We start from the raw sequence: 21,517 nt of genomic DNA, 5'->3' as shown, positions 1-21,517 counted from the left end.
GACTTATGTTTTTTCCTTTGTTTCCTTGGCAATTGACATGTGATCAGCATAACATACTCTGGATGTGCCATTACATTTTTCAAGAACCAGTGACTGAGTCTAATTTTCCACATAATATGGAGAACTTAAAATTTTGTTCTACATGGTAAATTAAGAAAACATTTCATGTTCATTGGTGCATTTAAGGCTCCTTGTCATAAACTGAGTGGTTAAAGGTATATTGACCAGAAGTAAAATCTCAATCATACGTTTACAATAAACCAAATGGTCCTGCCTTGTATATACTTCACTTGTATGTTTTTGCTGAAAGGGGAAGAGGATTTATGCACGCTTTTCATTACTTTACATTTTAAAACTATAAATCTCGAGTTTGCAGGATGGAAATATTTTACTGACATAACTAAATCTTATAGTTTCTTTGTGTATGTTAGGGGGTTGTTTTATTTATGTAAATAAATGGTGCTAAGATATCACAGTGCTTAATTTTTTACAATGTACAGACAAATGTTTCCAGTTTTCTTTTGAGACTTATAATATTGCATCAGCACACTTATAGAAAAGAAACTGATTTAAAAAAACTTTTAATGGAATACATAAAGTTTAAAGGTATACCGTCAAATCAAAATAGTCAGTTTAACAACAAAAAAAGTTAAAAGTACTTTCATGTACTATATCAGCCTTATGCCAATTTTCGTGGTTTCATAATCACATTTTCTAGGTTTTTAAAAATATTTCTCTCCTTTGTTTCTGTGTGAAAGACAATGTGGGGTGTGGGAGGCAGAGGTTACTCATAAAGTAACAAAACTCAAAAAATTTTCCCCCTTAATCTTTATTTTATGATAAGTTTCAATGTTACTTCTAACTACAGAAAGAGGAAAAAATCAATAGTCACTACTGGAATAAAAAAGACTCTCTTTAATGTCACATATAACTTACACCTATAAAAAATGAGTGAATGTTTAATTCTAAAAGTGTAATGTATGTGCCAGTGGATTTGTTTGGGGGCACAAATGGAAGTGAGTTTTGTTTTTAAGAAACTCAAAGCCTAAATTTGTTTTGTTAAAGTTTCATACTATTAAAATAAATGTAAGGTTTTTCTATTTTCTGTAAGAATTATAAAATACCAAAAAAGTAGATGAGGCAGGTACTCCTTTATATTAGTGAAATAAGCAGAAGAAGCAGTTTACATTGCTTTTTCAGGTAATATATTCCTATTTATATCTTGTGTATTCAAATAGGAGAGTTATGGAGGGAGGGGGTGAATCTTCAAAATCTAATGTTGCTATAACAACTTTGAAAATTTGATCTATTTAGGCCATGCCATTCTTACGAAAGAAATGTGATGTAATGATTTAGAATTCTTATTTAATGTTGTATGTAAATTTAAATATAAATATTTATAGGCAGTTCTGCAGAAATGAGATATGTCACCCTATTGACCCATTATAAATACTCATTTGGAGTCTTTTGATATAGGTACATTTTTTAAAAAATTGTTTCTAAAGCTGGCAATTTGTAGGATTGCATGTGTACATCAACATTTTCAACAAATGTCATTTAAGATAAAAGATACTAACTGAAAAACATATGAGTTGGGGAAGGGTGTGTGGAGAGAGTGATCGTTTACACACTAACCCTTCAAATTAAAACTTAACCAATACTTATGTCAACCAGGCTTTTCAAAGTCAATTTACAGGATCTTCACTATACTCCAGATTGGACATCCAGACTATGGACTCCTCAAAGCCAGCGAGATGGCTCTCTTGTTCATCTGCAATCTGATGTATCCAGAGGCTAAATGTATATTCAACATAATTGGTTATCTAACCTTTGTTGCTGTATTTGCTTGTGTAACGACCTGGTACTTTGCATGTACAATTGTACACCTAAACAAGGTCACAGTTAAGCACACAACTGAGCCTGCACAGTTATTTAGTATTTGAATTTTAGTAGTTCTCACAATGGTGATAGGTGCTTTCCAAACATACAAGATGTAAACCCTTCCCCAGAGAGCTAACCTTCTAAGAATACAAGTAATTTACAGAATTCAGGGGAGAAGGATAAAGCATATATTCAATTTATAAAAACAATAGGCATTACAATCATCACTACCCTTTATTGCCATTTGTATTAGGTTTTAAATTGGTCTTATGAGCGTATTTTTATATGCACACTTAAAGTGAATGTTTTGGGGGGTTTTATTCTTGGGCTAAAGTTGCAAACTTCTATTGTCTGATTGTGGCTTTTTGTGTTTTTTAACTGTAGATAAGCACAATGGAACATGAGCATTCAGTGAAGGAGCATGGGTTTGAGGTTCGACTGAAAGAGATGGAAGTCACTAATCGAAATTCCACTGTTCAACTGAGACATCTGTTGGTGGCTCAGCAAAAAGCAACGAACCGGTGGAAGGAAGAAACAAAGAAGCTTACAGAAACTACAGAAACCAGGCTCTGTAATCTGAAGTAAGTGCAATCAGTCTTTTTCTTTTACACTTTTTATTAGTTTAACTCTTAGGTTTTGGTTATCATGGTCATAATCATGAAACTGTACTTGTGGTGGGGAAAAAAGATAGTGAGTAAATAGTTCAGGCCAGAAGAGATGTTGCAGTCTCAATGAATAAACAAGAGATGCTGCAAAAAGAATTGTTAGTTTCTGCTTTCCTTTCTCAGTTGCACTTAGCAGGCTAATTGCAGAAATGAAGGCTTTGTACCTTGCCAAAAAGACAACACTACTTGTGTGTTTTTGACATTTTGTAATGGCAAAAAAGTAGTTACAATATGTCACTTTATTTTAATAGTGTTTTTCAAGTAAACTTTACTCATTTTAGAAAACTTAACTTTGGTTTATGAAAACCCTTATATTTACAGTTCTTCAAGGTACCGCGTCTGTATATTCACAGTTGTGGGACGAATCATGGAATTTCAGGAACATTCTGAAAACATTGCCTGTTGGAGCTGCATGAGTACTCTCTTATGACACCAGAACCTCTTAGATGAGGTTATAAAAGAGCCATATGACCTTTGTCCTCTCAGTTCCTTTCTTTCTTGGCTAGATTTTGTTATTAGGGACCTTTCTCCATATTAAGAGCAACTTTTATTGTTAAACAGTATTCCAGTTGGTGGTGTTGCCTAGTTTTCATTATTACAATCCGTTTTTGTCTGGACCAGGGTCCTGGAGTCTCTTTGGCCATAGACAATCTCTGGGTACTTCTCCACCATTTTGGCTTACGCAGGATCTTCAATACCATCACTGGAGTGTATGGTTATACCTCTAAGGGTATGTCTACACTGCAATTAAACACCTTCAGCTGGCCGACGTAACCTGGCTTGAGTTCACAGGGCTCAAGCTAAAGGACTGGTTAATTGTGGAGTAGGCATTTGGGCTTGGGCTGGAGCCCAGGCTCTGGAACCTCACGAGGGAAGAGGGTCCCAGAGCTCGGACTCCAGCTTGAGCTCAAACTGCAATTAAACTGCCTCTTAGCCTGAGCCCCACAAGCCTGGGCCAGCCACATTGTTTAATTGCAATGTAGACATACCCTGTGTGCACATTCTTCTGGGGAAAGCTCTCTTAGTCCAGTGTTCTTGGAACTGAGTGTTAGGGATGAGTCTCCATTTAGGCTTCATTTCCTCCAGATGTTCTTCTTTGACTCATCAACACGAGAGTTGGGCTGAAAGGCTCATTGGTGCATACCTCAAAGCAAGAGTGCTTTAACGTCCCAGGGCACTCATTCTCTTTCAGGCAGTCTTTCCTTGGTCTTCCTTTAGTCCACAGACTCTCTCTCCTTATTGGCAGGGTCTCCTAAACCTAGCAACCAAATGTAGCATGAGAAGAAAATGACATCTCTCCTGTATATAGTGGTTTCTGAAGTTGTGAAAATAGCAGCTCTGCTGTTCTATTTCTTCTCATTGGTATATATTAAATAGTTCTTCGTAAAGTGCTGTCCCTGTTGGTGCTCCACTTTAGGTGTTCATGCGCCCCTGAGCTCATAGAGACTTTTAGTAGCAGTGCTGGTTGGGTCGCATATGCGTGGTCCCTGCCTTGCGCTGCTGCAGGCAGTTAACCGACGCTGTGCGACCAACCCCCACTCAGTTCCTTCTCTATCGCCCTTGGCTAGGAGTCAGAGCAATCAGCAGCGCCTCGCTACTTTGTAGTTAATTAGTTACAGTCAATTACTTAGTTTCCTTATTAGCAGCTACTTAACTTGTTTCCCTTTCCTTTTCTCCTTCGTTTAAAAGAAAAAAAAATTGTCCTTCACATGAATGAGGCACTGATGGATCCTGTAAGGGTCATTCTGTGGACCCCCGTGGCTGCCCCTCCAGCTGGCGGAAGGTCTGACAGGAGGTGTGTACCAACAAAGGGTGTCGACTTTGCATCCAGTGCCTAATTTCTTGGTGATAGACGCAGTCCAGTGATGTGGCATGCAACAACAGCCCTGAAACACAACTCATGATAAGGACTGGAAAAGACTTGATCAGTTTTGGCAATAAGTCTTACTCCTTGGCTACCCCTTACCTCTGCATAGCCAACTATCATTACTAACAAAATACAACTATACAAACTACACAAAAATGTCAGAATTGATTAATTTTATTGCCAAGGACAAGGGAGAACAATTCACAGCACTTGATTCTGAGGACAGGGCTGCAACATCTGTGTCGACGGTGGTTGTAATGAGAAGTTCATGGCTCTATCTTTCTGGCTTCCCTGAGGAGGTGCATTTCACAGTGGAAGACTTGCTAGCCCAAATTATCCGCCAAAAAGACAGACAACTCACTCACAGACTCACGAGTGACTCTCCGATCCTTGGGAACCTATAACCCCAAACCGAAGAGGAAACAGAGGAATTACTTTACATCCCAATGATACCACCGGCCAATGTATTCACAACAACAGCGGTGATTTGACTCACAGGCTTGCAGACACAGGCCCTGGGGGGACAACAATCTACTTCTCAAGTTGCTGCATCCCAACCATCAACTTCCCCTAACAAGAACTCTGGTGGATGGAGACCAATGCTCGACCTCCAATAATTCAACAAGTTCATCAGAAACACAACAATTCAAGATGGTCACACTATACACTATAAGTGACTGCCTGCTAAAAGCATCAACCCAGCAGACAGCATTGCAAGCCACTGAAGAAGTGGTAACCCTCTTCACGAATCTGGCCTTCCTAATAAATACCAACCAGCCCACTCTAACAACACTGCAAGAGCTGGACTTCATTGAGGCCCAACTCAACTCTATCGAGGCTATAGCCTCACTACCAAGACACGAGCCTCATACCCACTGCGTGAAATAGCCCACAGATATCTGCCAGGACTTGCCCCCAACTCCTTGACCACATGGCAGCCACAACATTTGCTGTCAGACACACCAGATTAAACATCCGTTGCCTACAAGCAAGGCTACGTATCAACTTTGTTCCACACAGACACAGCATAAACAAGCACCCCACGATATCGGACAAAATAAAGGACCCCCTTCTCTGGTGGGCAAAACTGACCAACATATGCAGACCACAAATGCCTCACTCCTGGGATGCAGAGCACACCTGCACCCACATTCTATATAGGGCTGCTGGTCCCCTGTGGAATCCCTTCAACATATAGACCTATTGGAACTTCAAGCTGTCCACAACGCTTGCTCCCAGTTCCTGCTACTCATCAAGGACAAGGCTATTTGAAGCCTTAGCTTGTACATATTATATATGCAGACATGGGGGAGCACACTCACAGTACCTCTGTGTGCAAGCCATAAAACCCCAACAATGGTGCATCAGACACAATATCCACACCACCACAGCAGATACCCTCAACGGACAAATTTCTCAGGACCATGACGGGAGCTCGACAACACAGTACTCCTGCGTGTATTTCAACACGGGGGGTTCCCCTCGGTAGACCTTTTATTAACTGCACAAAATACCAAACACCCTCATTTTTTTTCCGGTGCAGGTCTCGGTGTGCAGTCGGTAGGCGATGCATTCCTCCTCGAGTGGAACGCTTCCCTTCTCTATGCCTTCCCTCCTATTCCTCTCTTGAACCGAGTGATCCACAAGATCAGGCCGGATGGGCCACAGTAATTCTACTATCATGGTCTCGCCAAACCATGGTATCCTTGCCCCCTCAGCATGACCGTGCATTCATGAATTGCACTCCCACTTCTGTCTCATCCGGTGTCCCAGGACTCAGGCTGTGTCCTGCATCCACAGAAACTTCATCTCAGAGCATGGCTCCTCCATGGTTCATGGAACCTGAGCTTACCTGTTCAGAGGAGGTACAAAATATAGTTACACACAAATAAACAGAAACAGAAATGAACTGTCGCCCATACACCCTGAAGGGGAGACGAGTAAGTCCTGGTGCCAACTAAAACGGATGACTTCCATTCCAGGGACATTACCCTTTATACTGCGTTACCTATTAGAACTCAAACAGTCAGACCTATCCATGAGCTCAATAAAGGTCCATCTACCTACCATCACAACATTGAACTACGTGAGCCTACCACACCATGGGACCCGAACCTGGTCCTTTGAATCATCACCTCTTCCCCATGTGAACCCATCACAGCTTCACTGTTCTATGAAAGTAGCATTTCTTGTGGCAATGACATCTGTCAGATGTGTGGGAGCACTGTGGGCTTTCATGGCGGAACCCCCATACATGGTCTTCTTTGAGGATAAAGCCTCCCTCAGACCACACCCCTAAACCCCACACAGAACACATTACACACTCCATAATTTTGATGTTTGGAGGACATTGGCTTCTTACATAGACAGGACTAAACCATCCCATAAATCACCCAGACTGTTTCTATCCATCACTGAATGCTCCAAAAGGAGTACCATCTCTAAACAAAGACTTTCCATGTAGATCCATAATCGCACAAAACTCTATCATCAGTGCAACTGCCAATCCCTCACAGGGATTCGCTCACATCCCACTAAGCCTTATCAGCCTCCCCGGCTTCCCTGCACAATGTACCTATCACGGACATTTGTAGAGTTGCTGCCTGGGCCTTAGCCCATACCTTTAGACAGCACTATGCCTTAGAACAACAGGCAACATCTGATACCTCCTTTGGATGCTCTCTACTGTTGGAGGTCACAACTTCAACTCCGAAGCCCCTCCTTCCGTCGGAGGGCACTGCTCTGAAGTCACCTAAAGTGGAGCACCCAAAGGGACAGCACTCTAAGAAGAAGAGAAGGTTACTCACCTTGTGCAGTAACTGAGGTTCTTCAAGATGTGTGTCCCTGTGGGTGCTCCACTACCCTCCCTCCTCCCTTCTACTTCAGTTTCCTTATTAGTCTCTGCAGTAGAGAAGGAACTGAGTGGGGGTTGGTCGCACAGCATCGGATAACTGCCTGCAGCAGCCCGAGACAGGGACCACGCATGTGCGACCCAACCGGCACTGCTACTAAAAGTCTCCGACTACGAGCGCAGGGGTGCATGAACACCTAACGTGGAGCACCCTCAGGGACACACATCTCGAAGAACTCAGTTACTGCACAAGGTGAGTAACCTCTTCTTTGAGTGATGATCCCTATGTGTATTCCAAATACGGGCATGTGTGCGTACCGTGCGCCTGAGTTCAGAGATATTTAGCAAACAGTGTCCATTGGTCTGCACATACATGTGCTCTGAACTGAGGGTATAACGGAAAGTGCACACCGGCACCTTTCTAGTTCCTTCTTCTACTTCATGGCCTGAGTCAGAATATTCTGTGTCCACAGCTTCTTCCTTTGACTGCTTCCATCTGTAAATATATTGTAAATAGTTTTTTATTTTTTTACTCTTTTAGTCTTGAGTACTGGCATAGTTCGTTATTTTCCATGGGAGGATAGGCTTATGCCTAGAGTCCTGGGATTCAAGCATTGCATTTCCTGCCCCCTCTCCTTTTCAGTGAGTGACAAACACCAGTGCTGCCTTTATTGTCTACCCAAGGCTCACATCTCGGCTAAGTGCAGTATTTGCCGCTCCTTCCCTCCCAGAACTTGAGGGTTGAGAGCTAAGACATAAAATATTTGATGGAGGAGGACATGAGACCCCAATTGGATCTGGGCCAGGGAGTCCCCTGATATATTGGCCTCAGTCAAAGGGTAGTGCCCCTCCGAGCATGAGCTCAGAAGTCGAGACTAAGACTTGCAAACCTAAGGAGAAGATTTCTCATGAGAGTAAAGGGCACTCTCGCAAGCTCTTTTTCCAAAGCTGCCCCAAAGAAAAGAGATTCTCCCTGACTTCTTCAAAGTTGGGAGAAACCTTCTCAGCAGGAAAAAGTGGTACAAAGGCGCATGGATCTGTCAGCTCTGGTACCGGTTCCGACATGCAAACCAAAAGAGACACATCCACTGCCACTCCCTTTGACATAGAGATTACACTTTGGGCTAATATTGTCATGGCCCCAGACAGATCAGTCTTCCACTGTGACCAGGGAAGCACCAGATCCAACAGCTCTACCAATTGACCTACCTCATACCCTGGGGCAATCTGAGAACTACAGATGACATTTTTACTCTTCCCTATCCTCCTTTCCCTTCCTCTCATTTGTCTTTATTCAAAGACATAGTTACTCTGGAGGAGGAAGCTATTCCAAGGCCATGGAGCTGCTCTCCTCTCCCACCCGCAAGCCTCAGTACCCTACCGGATCCGCCGGTAGTCGGGATCCAGGTTTTTTATCCAGTGAGTCAGTCTCTCCAGAAGAGCCTCTACCCTCTCAGAGAAAGAGCCCTAGACAAAAGCCCTAAGAGATCAGAGTTCCATCCTCTTACAAAATATAACTTTCCAAGAGACAGGTGGTACCCTGTCAAGAGGTCCTCGTCATACAGGCTGTATTGGATCCCTTAGGATTCTTATGCTAGGCACCCAGGATCAGAACATGAACCTTACTTACCATGTCCTTGCCAAGACCAGCCAGCCTCGTTGGAGTATACAGAAGATGAAGATGAACCAGATGCATTGGTTCTGGGAGTGATTTCATCCTCTTTCCCAAATGAGGCTGTTACCCCATCTTTGCCAGCGCCGGCTGCTGGCTACAGGCAACATCAGGATACCTACAAAGGATGGTATTTGAGCTCCAGATACAGCTTGAACTCCTAAGCTCTTCACCTCACACTTGAGTTCCTACGTATGTTAATGTAGATAAAAATGACAAGTGAATTGATCAGTTCAGCAAACAAACATATCGGACTGTCTCCATTTATCCCGGTCTTATTCTTCAGCTTGTGGTGTTTTCATCCCCAAAGACACGTGGCATGTTTTTTTTTTAATATTTAAAGTTAATAGACAAGTAGAGAATGTTTGAATAGTGCTCTTTAGTTATTGCGTATTAGTGTGTGCAGTCAATCCTAATAACACAGACAAAACAAAATATACTAGGCAGTGTTTTCAATGTGGATAAAGTGCATTCATTTTTCACATCAGCAAAAGAATTGGTTTGTATGCATGTACACTAATATGAGAAAGTTAATATGTCATTTTTATAGCTATATTTCTTTTCTGAAATGCAAGATGTACTCAAGTTTACACATATGCTAATGTGATTCCTTATCAGGAAGACAAAAAAAATTCAAATGTAAATTTAAAAAAAGGAAAGATTTTTGCTCTTACGGGTATTGTGAAATTTAAAACATTTTCATGTAACAGGTCATTAAAAAGGAAACATTAAAAGTTCACAAGCTTGGTTTTTTAAACTTTGGATTAACCGATAGACTTGTCACATATAATTATTTTTAACAGATTACATGTCCTAAAATGAACCATAATGCTCCTGATGTTCTCCTTGTAGTAGATAACTGGTGAATTTTTTTGAAGCATAACTTTTATTTGTAAATATCATTCAACCTTTTCTAGCTGTCAGAAACAGAATGCTCTTAGTCTGAGTTGGAGCTGAGCCCAGGTCTCCAACTAGAACAGGGAAAATAACCTCTGAAGTTTGTGTCCTACAATAACTATACATTGTTGCTAACATACATACTGTGCTTTCTTCTCTAGAACGAGAAATAAAAACTTGTCTTCATGTAAATGCCACTAGTTTGTGTAAAGTACAGTAAAGCCATCTCTGACCCACATTAACACTGGCAACGTTTGGCAGCATAACTCTGTTCCAAAGCTATTTCTGTTTAACCTGAGCTAAGTTAACTTTTTCCTGCTGTACTTAGCAGGAATTGTATCTGAGATAGCTGGGAATAGAGAAGGCTTTGGAGACTGGCCAATAGGCTAATGAGAGGATGGAACAAGACACACTAAAAATGTACTTATTAGTATTTATTGTGTTTCAGGGCTTTAGCTATGTAGTGAACGACCAAGAGTATCATAGACAATAGAAACTGAAAAGACATTTATATTTTAGTCCTCATTCTCCACTGTCCTGCACCTGAGCAGTTATTTACACCCTACAGAGTGGGTTAGATTTTTCTCTCTTATCTTTGTTATAATAATCTTAATGGGTAAAATATTTTAAATAGCAGTGCGATTCTTTTTTTCCCTCTTAGATGACATTGTCTCTTTATGCATCTAGGATGTGTGTTTTAAAAATACGTTACTGTGACTTTAAACTTCAGTGAAATTTGAATTTTTCAGAAGCATCCTGCTTAAATGGTGGGCATAGTTTTAATTGAAGATGTTCACCACTTAACGTTAATTATTATCTTCCATGAGTGTGGCTGATCATCTTGGTCTTCTCCAGTTTAAACCACTGTCGAAACTCCCATTGACTTGAACTGAAGCAAGATTGTGCCCCTTATTTATTACATATTAATGGTATGAAACATCATCACATAGCCAGATTTACAACACTGAATTTTAAATTTCATTTTACATGACCTGTTAATGAGAACAGATACTTCTAGAGAGTTGCTAAAGTTTAGGAAATGAAGCAACTTCCACAATCTGTATAGAAGACTTGCTGTGATTCTTGAGAGATTAAAATTGTTGCTAATGCTACAATTACAGGATTTTGTGTTGCCAAAAACTTTTCACATAGATTTAGCTCTCCAGAGATGGCAGAGGTTATCAAATAGTTTGATTTTTAGGATAGCTATCCAGGGGTAAGCTTTATGTATTCTTAAACCCACCATATACAGTATTTTGCAAAGATTTCAAATTTTTTCTTAGAGGAAGAGAATCTTGTTTCACTTCTTCAGAAAGAAACCATCAAAACACACAGCTCTTACGTGAGGTGTAATGAACAATACATCTCGTCTTCCAAGTTTATATGCATTAACTTATTTGTACAGCTGACTTGTGTAGTTAGTTGACTCTTGCTGATACTTTCCATCATCTATTGTAAATATTTGAGTAGTGGAGAAAACTTGTTTTGTAGTGTTTTACAGAAAGATAATTTTAAACAATTGCATTTGTGTGAATAAACGAATGTAATCTGGCATTTACTCTCTGTAAATGCACATTGTATCATTTGAACATTAGCTATTCAGTCAGCTAAAGCAACATGTGAGCTGAAAGAGACGGGGGGGGACATCCAAGAACAAAGAAAGTAATCAAAATGTTTTTCTCAATCCAGCATCATGGGTCATCCTGGCTGATGTTGGACTTTATTGTACAGTTTCCTGTTTAAGAAAAAAAAATTAAAGCATTCTGGGAAGAGTGAAATTATCTGTGGAAATAGCCACTTTCCCTTTCAAAGTTATGTGTAGGACAGAAATGTTAAAACATTACTGTAATGGGTCAGAATCTTCAGTCTTTGATTTAGCTTCATCAAACTGCTGACATTGGGATATAACAAACAGTTTGTCATATCTGTTGTGATCTTTGAACCTTCATGAAAAATATGAATCCCATTTTGAAAATGTTCCTGTTTATATGTGAGAGATTGTCCTTGTGGTGTCATCTGGTGATGTCCTGCAAAGATTTAACATGCTATTTACTAGTATAATAGCTATTTCATCAAACAGTACTGCCTTAATGATCAGAAAAGGGAAAAAAAACCCAATTCTTTCCATATTAAAAGATGTAAATCTATACACAAGCCATGTGAAGTACCTCTGTCGCTGTAGCAGATATTCTGCACTAAGTCTGACAGCAAGTAGTGTCATCTTTTGGAGGTGACTTCATAGTTAGTGCTTATAAATATATAATATAAGCCAGTGGTCCCCAACCTTTCGTCGAGCAGGCGCCAGACCACGAGCCACGGAGGACCGTGGCGGCGGATGAGCATTCACCGAAATGCTGCCGACAAGCGGCAATGTCAATAGGCGTCGCCGCCGAAATGCTGCCGATAAGCAGTGTCATCCAGAGGTGTTGCCACTGAAAATCTGCATTTTGGCAGATGCTTGTCCGCTGGCCAGTACGCGGGCGCACTTAGATGCGTTGGGGACCCCTGATACAAGCCCTCCTCTGAAAATGAAGGTAAAAGAATCAGTTTGTCCACCATGATCTATATACAGTAAAAATGGAAACTAATTAATTCTTTGCCCCACCTCCTTCCCCCCAAAGAAGTTTGACTTTGATATAGTGTGATTCCTCATTAAATCTATATTCTGTGTGATTGGTGCTCTGATACTACATTGACAAGAACCTTAAAAATACCCATAAATAAAATAAATTGTACCTATTTTTTGTATTTTAGACACTCTGTGCGCTACCATACCAAGGCATGTAGTATGAAATGCAATTTATATGAAAATTTAATTACACTATTTATAGACTCATAGACCCATAGACTTTAAGCTCAGAAGGGACCATCATGATCATCTAGTCTGATCTCTGACCACCCATCCTGTAATAGACCCATAACCTCTGGCTGAGTTTCTGAAGTCCTCAAATCGTGATTTAAAGACTTGAAGTCTTTAAATGGCAGAGAATTTGCCATTTACACTAGTTTAAACCGGGAAGTGATCTGTGCCTGGATATCTGTGATAGCTACAGCAAGGTTTAAGAATCTGAAGTGCCTTTCAACCACCAAAAAAGAAAATCAACCTTCTGCTGATGTCATCTGACTCAGATCATGAAAATGAACAGGCGTCGGTCCGCACTGCTGTGGATTGTTATCGAGCAGAACCCATCCTCAGCATGAACACATGCCCCTAGAATGGTGGTTGAAGCATGAAAGGACATATCAATCTTTAGCGCATCTAGCACGTAAATATCTTGCGACGCTGGCTACAACAGTACCATGAGAACACCTGTTCTCACTTTCAGGTGACATTGTGAACAAGAAGCAGGCAGCATTATCTCCTTCAAATGTAAACAAACTTGATTGAGCGATTGGCTGAACAAGAAGTAGGACTGAGTGGACTTTCAGGCTCTAAAATTTTACATTGTTTTTTTTTTGAATGCAGTTTTTTGTACATAATTCTACATTTGTAAGATAAAGAAATTGCCCTACAGTACTTGTATTAGGTGAATTGAAAAATACTATTTCTTCTGTTTTTTGCAGTGCAAATACTTGTAATCAAAAATAAATATAAAGTGAGCACTATACACTTTGTATTTTATGTTGTAATTGAAATCAATATATTTGAAAATGTAGAAAACATCTCACTACTCACCAAAAGCAAATCTAAGATGGCATCATCTCGTGTTGGTTCAGCAGCTACTTGGTGAAAAAATCTGTCCGCTATCTCATCCAGAAAATCTGGACCCTATCATTATTAGTAGCATTTGTCCTCAAATCTGTATCGGGAAATTAAAGCTTCCCATAATCACATATTTCCCAGTAATATTTATTTCATTAAAAAAATTAAAGAGCTCTCTCTGTCTCCATTTAATTCTGTGGGGGTCTGTAGTTAGGGTGACCAGACAGCAAGTGTGAAAAATCAGGACAGAGGGTTTGGGGTAATAGGAGCCTATATAAGAAAAAGACCCCAAAATTGGGACTATCCCTATAAAATCAGGACATCTGGTCACCCTATCTGTAGTATACACAAGCACTATCCCAGGGGAACCTCTGGTAGCTTTCTTCCCCAAAGTGATTTGACCCAAACAGAGTCTGTCTTATCCATTCCATCACTTCTAATTTCTTTACATTCTACTTCATCATTCATACGATGGTACTCCCACCTTTACCTTTATTTCTGTCTTCGCTGAACAGCACATTCCCTTCAATACCTGTACTACAGTCATGTACTGTTTTTCTACCATGTTTCTGTTATCTCTAGAATATCTGGTTTCACTTCCTGCACCAGTAGTTCTAGTTCCTATGCCAGGCTGGGGAAGATACTTAAAGAAATGGAGGCTCAAGTGATCTTCAGTGGGATTCTACCCTAGCCTCCATTTCTTTAAGCATCTTCCCCAGCCTGGCATAGTCTCCTTTGATGCATTCTCGCAAGAATCTAGCTGTATCATTTGTTCCCACATGAAAGACAATCAGTGGATTATTTTCTGCTCTCATTAGGATCCTCTTCAGCCTCAGGTCCTGATCCTGTATCTTAGGTCCTGGCAGACAGCACACCCTTTTGTTCTATGGATCAGCTCTGGTGATAAACCTGTCTGTTCTTCGTAATTGGGAGTCACCAGTCACATAGACCTGATGTTGGTGTGATTCTCTGGCCTACCTCCTGTTCTTTCTGACTGCAAGTCCTCTTGTCTTTTGTTCTCCCTTGCAATCTTCTGCAAGTCATACTGTATCCTGATGGGGTTCCAAACTCTGGGTATCTCCATTGATTCTTCCCCTCTTCTTATAGGTGTAGCCACTCTTCCCTTCTTTCTAGCCCTCCCCACTTCACTTACTACCTGCTGTGCCCTTTCTTCATTTTCCAGCTCAGCAAACCTTTCCTGAGCTCTACTTCTTCACTTCCGAGTCTTTTCCTCTGCTTGGTTCTCATAATCAGATGCTTCCACTGGCCACTTTCCTCACCCAGCAGTCTCCTCTCAGAGTTCTTCAGAGTCTGCAAGTCTTGACTCTCCTCTTCAGTGTCCTCTCACCTTCCCTCTATCATCTGCTTGAATCCTCTTTGAAACTCAACCATAGTTTTCACCTGCATCTCCACACCTCAGATGTTCTCTTCCATCAGCTCTATCAGGCGGCACTTCATACGTACAAAGCTCTTTTCAGATACCCACTCCAGGATAATCCACAGCTTCCACATCTGATCATCTTCATTGTCTCTTCCATTCTTTGGGTCATTACTACTGCCTCCTCTGTATCTGTCCTAGGAAAAATACAAAACACAAACAAGCACCAAAACAAAACCAGAACACCACACAATCCCTCCCCAAAACTCCCCTTAAAATCTCCCACTCAAACTCCCCTGTTTTCAGCTCTATTTGCTGCTTTTGTGCTGCTAGCTGGCTGTTTGGCTGTCTTTTATAGGCCCCCTAATCAGGCAAACCTCATCGCCTAATCAGCCTGTGCAAACTGGTAGGGGGCAGTGTGCTGTGAGAGAGACAGAAAACAAAACAAAAAACACACAAACTCACTCACTGCCCCTAAGGAATAGCGGCTTGCCTTCTCTCTTCTCCAACAGAACTTCCCACTCAAATTCCCGTTTATTCAGTAGTCATTCTTGAAAATAAGATCCTCATCCACATTAGAATCTAACAGATTTAAAATACTACTTTAAAAAATAGAGAGGCAAAATGTCTTGCTTTGCCATGAATTAAGAAATATTACTGTTGGTCCATCTAAAAGTAAAATAACGTAGTGGTGAATGCCTCAAAAGCATATAATGGAAAATCAACAACACCCTTAAGTATAGCGACATTGCAGAACTTCTCTGTGATTAAACTCATTCTAGCTAACCTTTAGCATAGTAACCCAGGGCCCAGTCAAAAGCTTTGGATTGAGGTCCAAGTTTGTGGTTGATCTGCACTCAGCTCTCAATATATTTTAAGGGCTACATGCCATCTGGTACAAAGTTAGGTTTTCCTTGAAGTTACACAAACCTTAACATTCTTCTAGCTTTTAAAACATATTTCAACTTAATCTCAGCTCCTGAGAGATCAGCAGCATTGTGATCCTCCATGCAGATGGCTGCAGATCCATTTGGGTTTTTATAAACCAGTTACTGAACAGAAAACACTCTACATTTAGCAGTATTTCCTAGCAGATATTCACTGTGTTTTGAGGATAGTCTGAGCTATATCTTGGCACTTCGAGAAATTAGTGTTTGACATTTGAGGCTCAGTTATATATATGAGAATAAAGATCATGTTAATGGTAGCATCGAATCAAATTTTCTTATAAAAAGTTAAATGATTTCTTTTTAATGTGCTATATAATGTTTGGTAAGTTTGTATTTGTCGTTAATTTGCAACCTCCTTTACAAAAACATACTATTCTATGGCCTTTCTGTACCCCAGTTCACCAAAGCTCACTATTACACAATGTTTATCTTCACTGAGTCACTGACCCATTTGCTGATGGTTGAATTTCCTATACTATTCTCTGCAATGTGATTTCAGTCTCTCCTTTCCAGGTATTTGAAATATTTCAGTTTCTCCTCTTATTTCCCAGCAGCAGCTATGTAATTTTCCATTGCTTCAGAGTCACTTGTTTATCCTCTTTTCAGTCCACAGTGTTCTCAGTATATAGAGGGAAATCCAATTTTTTTTTTAAAAATAACAATAAATGAGACCTTTTAGCATTATTGATGCTACTTCATTTCCTAACTTAAAAAGTAAGGTATATGGACAAAAAATAGGTTTTGGAATTTGAAAGTGAAAAACCAGGTGAGACTATTTAAAATAATACTAGATACCTTCTCAGGTTGGTTATTTCAGTGAAAGAAATTATATAAATACATGATATTATTTGGCAAGTATATTTTTATACCTCAATGAAAAATGATCCAGGATTTCTCAAATACTCAGGGCTCTGCTCAATCTGAGCTCATGATCATCACTGTCTTTCAAAGCTCAACTTGGGTTTGTGGCAAAACACTTATAAATTAGAGGATAGCATTGTGAATATATGTAGACTGAATTCCATAAGAACACAGTACTGTCTCATTTATGATATGAAGTAAATTAGCAAGCGGACATCATCTAAAGATACTGTACACATCTTAAAAGAAGATTACCGATATTGGGTTTCACCTTGGCCCACAATGAGAGCAAGGAGCTAGGACTGTTTCAATATACTAATGCCAAAAGTCCGTCTTGGAGGCAACTAAGAAGGTCAGTGCTTCTTACAACAAAGGTCATGCTTCCAAATAAAAACATTATGCTTGGCAATATCTTACGACCATTTTTGGTCTTTTTATTACTGCAAAAAGACAAAATGGTTCTGTAAAATGCACAGTGGTGTAATTCTGACTTGAGAGCTTCAGTTTATAGATGCATTTGGATAACTATAATTGAAGTATAATAAATCAAAATGCAGTGAACTTTGCAATATGTAATAAGCATTTGCTATGTTTATAAACTGATTATGAAAGAATGAAAAAGTGTGACTGTTAAGTCATGAAAGAAATAGAATGACCATTTTCCAGTAATACAAGTTATGTGGTTCTCACGCTGGAGCCATGCTTCCAGTGTGTCAGTTAGTGGGAACTTTCAAAGCTATAACATTTTAACAGCTACTGCTCTCCACATCAACAGTCACAAGGTAAAAAAACATACAATATTTACATTTATTAAAACATTTGTAAGCAATTCAGAGCAAGGAATTTTATTATCTATAAAGTTCCTAGTTCACTTTTGACACTATCTATGTAATATACGTTACTCTAGCTGGAAATAATGGTGATATTATGAATTTTAAGTTGGAGATAAATGTACTATATTTTAGAGCTTATAAAAAATTGAGCTAGGTTTGGGGCCAGGAATAAGAGACTGGCTCTGTATCTTGTCCAAGTCTCCCTTAGGCAAAAGCTGCGTGTTGTTTAAAGATAGAATCATAGACTATCAGGGTTGGAAGGGACCTCAGGAGGTCATCTAGTCCAAACCTCTGCTCAAAGCAGGACCAATTTCCAGACAGATTTTTGCCCCAGATCCCTAAATGGCCCCCTCTGGAATTGAACTCACAACCCTGGGTTTAGCAGACCAATCCTCAAACCACTGAGCTATCCCTCCCCCCCTTTTAATCAATAGGCGGTTATATGACACGAATAAATTCCTAGAACCAAACTAAGATGCTCAGTTTACTTGTAACTGAATGGCTTAAGACATTCATAACCCAGATCTATCTGCAAAGGAGGTTACATTACTCTGATTATACCACGTTTATCACTTTCCCTTCCAGTTCCCAGAAGTTGAATTTCAGTCTAGCTTGCATGTGTGAAAAGTGTGCAGTCATTTTGATCATTCCTTCTAATAAGCAAGGAATCAGACAACTTCCTAAGGAATTGAAAGCAGTAGTCCTCTATTGATTGATTTTCAGTGGGGGCTGTTCCTTTCTTACCACTTAGCACCAGTGGTTTAGGGCTGCTGGTGGTAAATGCTACTTTATTTTTGTGTCTATAGCTGGCAACAGAAAACCTTGACTCCCAGCACCAACGGCTTTAATTGCCTTTATCTTTTTACAAATACACTATTTGAATCTGTGCATAATAAACAGTATGGTATAAACAGACTTAGATCCATTATTCAAGATAAAGACCCAGTTTCATCTCCTGAAAATGTTAACATTTTCAGACAGTTCTGCTTATTTTCAATAATTCTCTTTCCCTTTGGTTTTATTGCTTAGGACATTTGCATGCCTCACTTTTAAATCCCAATCCTCCGTTTGTCACATGACACACAATTATTTCTGCAGTGATAATTATAATGTCAAAAAGACAAAATCATGACTTCAGGTGAAGAATAAGCAGAAGAACCAGAAAACATAATAAAGATTCTGTTTCCACACAATTACTCTAGTAATAAAGAATCAGGAAAAAGCAGAAAATAACAGCTGTATGATTTTAAAATAGTTTCTAACTGTAATCTTTTTGTTTTTCATGATCCATCAGCTACCACTGAAGGGTAAATTACCTAAGTTTTTTTTAAATAGCTACAAAATAAAATGCCAGTGATGTCACAACACTGGAGAAAACATTGCTTTTAATCAAGTCTCACAGTAGAATTCTTGACATCTTTTTTTGTAGAAATAAATTTAATCTAATCATTTTGTAATTTACGATTAAAACTAGTTGGAGAATTATAGATCTTTGGAGCAGATACTGCAAACACATGCATGTTTAATTTTATTCATGTATTAGTCCTATGAAGTCAATGGGACTCCTCACATGAGTAAAGTTAAGTGTGTGTGTGTATTTGCAGCAGGGGACTTAGAGAGACAAAAGAGCTATTAGGTCACCTCGTCCACCCCCTTTCCAGTGCAGAATGGGTGTCTTCTGTACATTTACTATTGAATTGTCCAGTCTAATTTTAAATACCCCAGGTAATGGAGTTTCCATCTTATACCTGAGAGGACAGTTCCACAGTTTAATTGTCATTGATTCTTCGGAAGTTTTTTCTGAAATTCAGGCTAATTTTCCTTGTTTTAATTTCATTCATTTTTCTCATAGTAATTTGCCCTTTGGAATCCAGAGTAATTCCTTGTCCCTCTTTATTTGCACCCTTCAGATATTTGTAGACTAATGTTATGTCCTTCTCTTATCGGTCATAAATATTTAACTCTTTATTTGTGTTTGTCCCACCAGACATGTAATAATCTGTGCAGCTGTTCTTGATTCTTCGAGTGATTGTACCTGTGCATTCCACTCCAAGTGTGTGCGCACCCTGATAACAGTTGCCAGAAATGTTTCCCTCAGTGGTACCAGTCAGGGCGGCTCGAGTTCCCTCTGCTGCCGTGCGACTATCGCGCTGGTATAAAACACCCAACAAACTCCATGGCCCTCAGTTCCTCCTTACTGCCTGTGACAGTCGCTGGAACTGCTCCTTGCTTTGGCAAGCTTTCTCAATGGTCTTCTTTTTCTTACATCTGTACATAGTTAGTTGTAGTCAGTTTTAGTAAAGTTCTGGAGCTTCATGTTTTAGTGGAGTTTTTGTCATTCCCTGGTGATGAGGTGTGGTTCAGTTACCAGGCTTTAAGCCCTGCACCTCCTGCAACAAGGCTGTGCCCCTGAGTGACTCACATTCAAGCTGCCTGAAGTCCCTTGGAGAAGCTCATGTTGGGAACCATTATCAGATCTGCAAAGACCTTAAGCCTTGCACGAAGAAGGACTGGGAAGCCAGGCTGAAGTTTTGCTCCTGGAGGCAGCACTGAGACCTCCATCTGAGCCAAGTCGGTCAGACTCAGCACTGAGTGCCTCAGTGTCGTAAGGAGTGCTCCTCCTACCATACCCTAATCCCAGCACCGATCGCCATCCCCACAAGAAACAGTTGGCTGACGGGACACTCCCTGGCACTGAAAGCAGCCAGGCATGGGTATCAGAGTAGAGTGCAATCTAAACCAGGGCACTCCTCTGTCTCAGTACCGTTGAGTCCAGTACTGGATGAGTCATCTACATCTATGAGACAGCGTAGTACCGACCACACCGGAGGTGTTTGACGATGCCAAGTTCTTCTCTCGCGATCAGTACCTGTATTACTGGCAGTACGAGTCAGTGTTATTGGTGCCGGCGGTCAGGAGGGAACCTATTGGAACCTGTCATCTTTTGGTACCATGCCCTTCAGTACTGTCAAAAGGGAAACGGCTATGCTTGCTGGTCAGCACCAGTGTCTGCCACTGGTGAGAACCACAGCACTGTGGTCACAGGACAGAGACTCGTCATCTTCTGAGTCGGAAGTTAGTCTTACCTCTCTTGTCCGAAGAGTCATTCCCATTTCTCCCACAGGCATTTGTACTATTCCATGGACCCGGGCACAGCAGTACCATCGAGTGCATAGCCAGGTGATCACTGGGGACCTATGCCAGTTTGGTGGCCCTTTTGGAACCCATAGAGGTTTCCCCAGATTTCAGGGCTTATTCAAGGTGCTCCTATTGGGTGGCCTGCTCCTGATTCCAGTACCAAACTACAGGAGCCAGCTCAGTGGGATAGTGCCAAGGCAGAAAGGGCGGCCTCCTCCTCCCCTGATGAGGCAATCTCAGGCGGGGATGTCACCTTCTGTGGATGACTATAGGGCTCCCCAAGAGTTGTTGAAGAGGGAGGCCTTAAATCTGGGCATGCAGGTAGAGGTAGTGAAGGAGCTCTCCCATAGCTTAGTTGACATTTTGCTGCTGCAGGCCTATCAAAAGTAGCCCTGCCTCTTAATGACCTCTTAATGTTAAGACCTTGTGGCATAGCCCTGCACCCTTCTCCCCATGTCAAAAAGAGCCCGAGCAAAAATCCATGTCCAGGGTTATGAGTACCTGTACACCCATTTCCCCTCTTCTCCCCACCGCCCCCTCTGCCGATCCCTGGTGGTATCCGCTGCCAATGAGAAAAAGACAGGATCATCAGGGTGCAACCCCAAAATCAAAGGACTCAAAGAAATTGGACTTGTTCAGTAGGAAAGTTTATTCTACTGGGAGGTTGCAACTCAGAATTGCAAATCAGCAGGTGCTGCTAGGCAGGTATGATTTTAACATGTGGGACTCCATGCAGAACTTCAAGGACTTGCTCCCACAAGAGTCTAGGCAAGATTTCTCGCTGGTGGATGAGGGAAAGTCAGTAGCGAGGGCCTTATTAC

The 21,517-nt window shown here is 40.7% G+C and overlaps 1 protein-coding gene across 11 annotated transcripts in view; it reads left to right on the top strand.

Moving 5' to 3' along the window:
* SCLT1 (sodium channel and clathrin linker 1) overlaps nucleotides 1-21,517 on the top strand; it is a 120,447-nt gene that overhangs the window by 68,720 nt on the left and 30,210 nt on the right. For 8 of the 11 annotated variants that reach the window (XR_006176801.2, XR_010601778.1, XR_010601777.1 and 5 more), the window contains exon 19: nucleotides 2,266-2,462. Coding sequence is in view for 7 of the 11 variants with exons in the window: in XM_005282740.5 (XP_005282797.2) it covers nucleotides 2,266-2,462 (197 nt within the window). In the remaining 4 variants the exon portion in view is untranslated. Of the gene's footprint in view, nucleotides 1-2,265; nucleotides 2,463-2,867; nucleotides 3,112-4,235; nucleotides 4,392-12,587; nucleotides 13,712-21,517 lie in introns of those variants that run through there. The other 3 variants (XM_024110348.3, XM_005282743.5, XM_005282741.5) reach the window with 3 other exon arrangements.

Source organism: Chrysemys picta, chromosome 5 (genome assembly GCF_011386835.1).
Source record: "Chrysemys picta bellii isolate R12L10 chromosome 5, ASM1138683v2, whole genome shotgun sequence".
Taxonomy (NCBI): Eukaryota; Metazoa; Chordata; order Testudines; family Emydidae; genus Chrysemys; species Chrysemys picta.
This window is presented reverse-complemented; position numbering and strand designations above follow the sequence as displayed.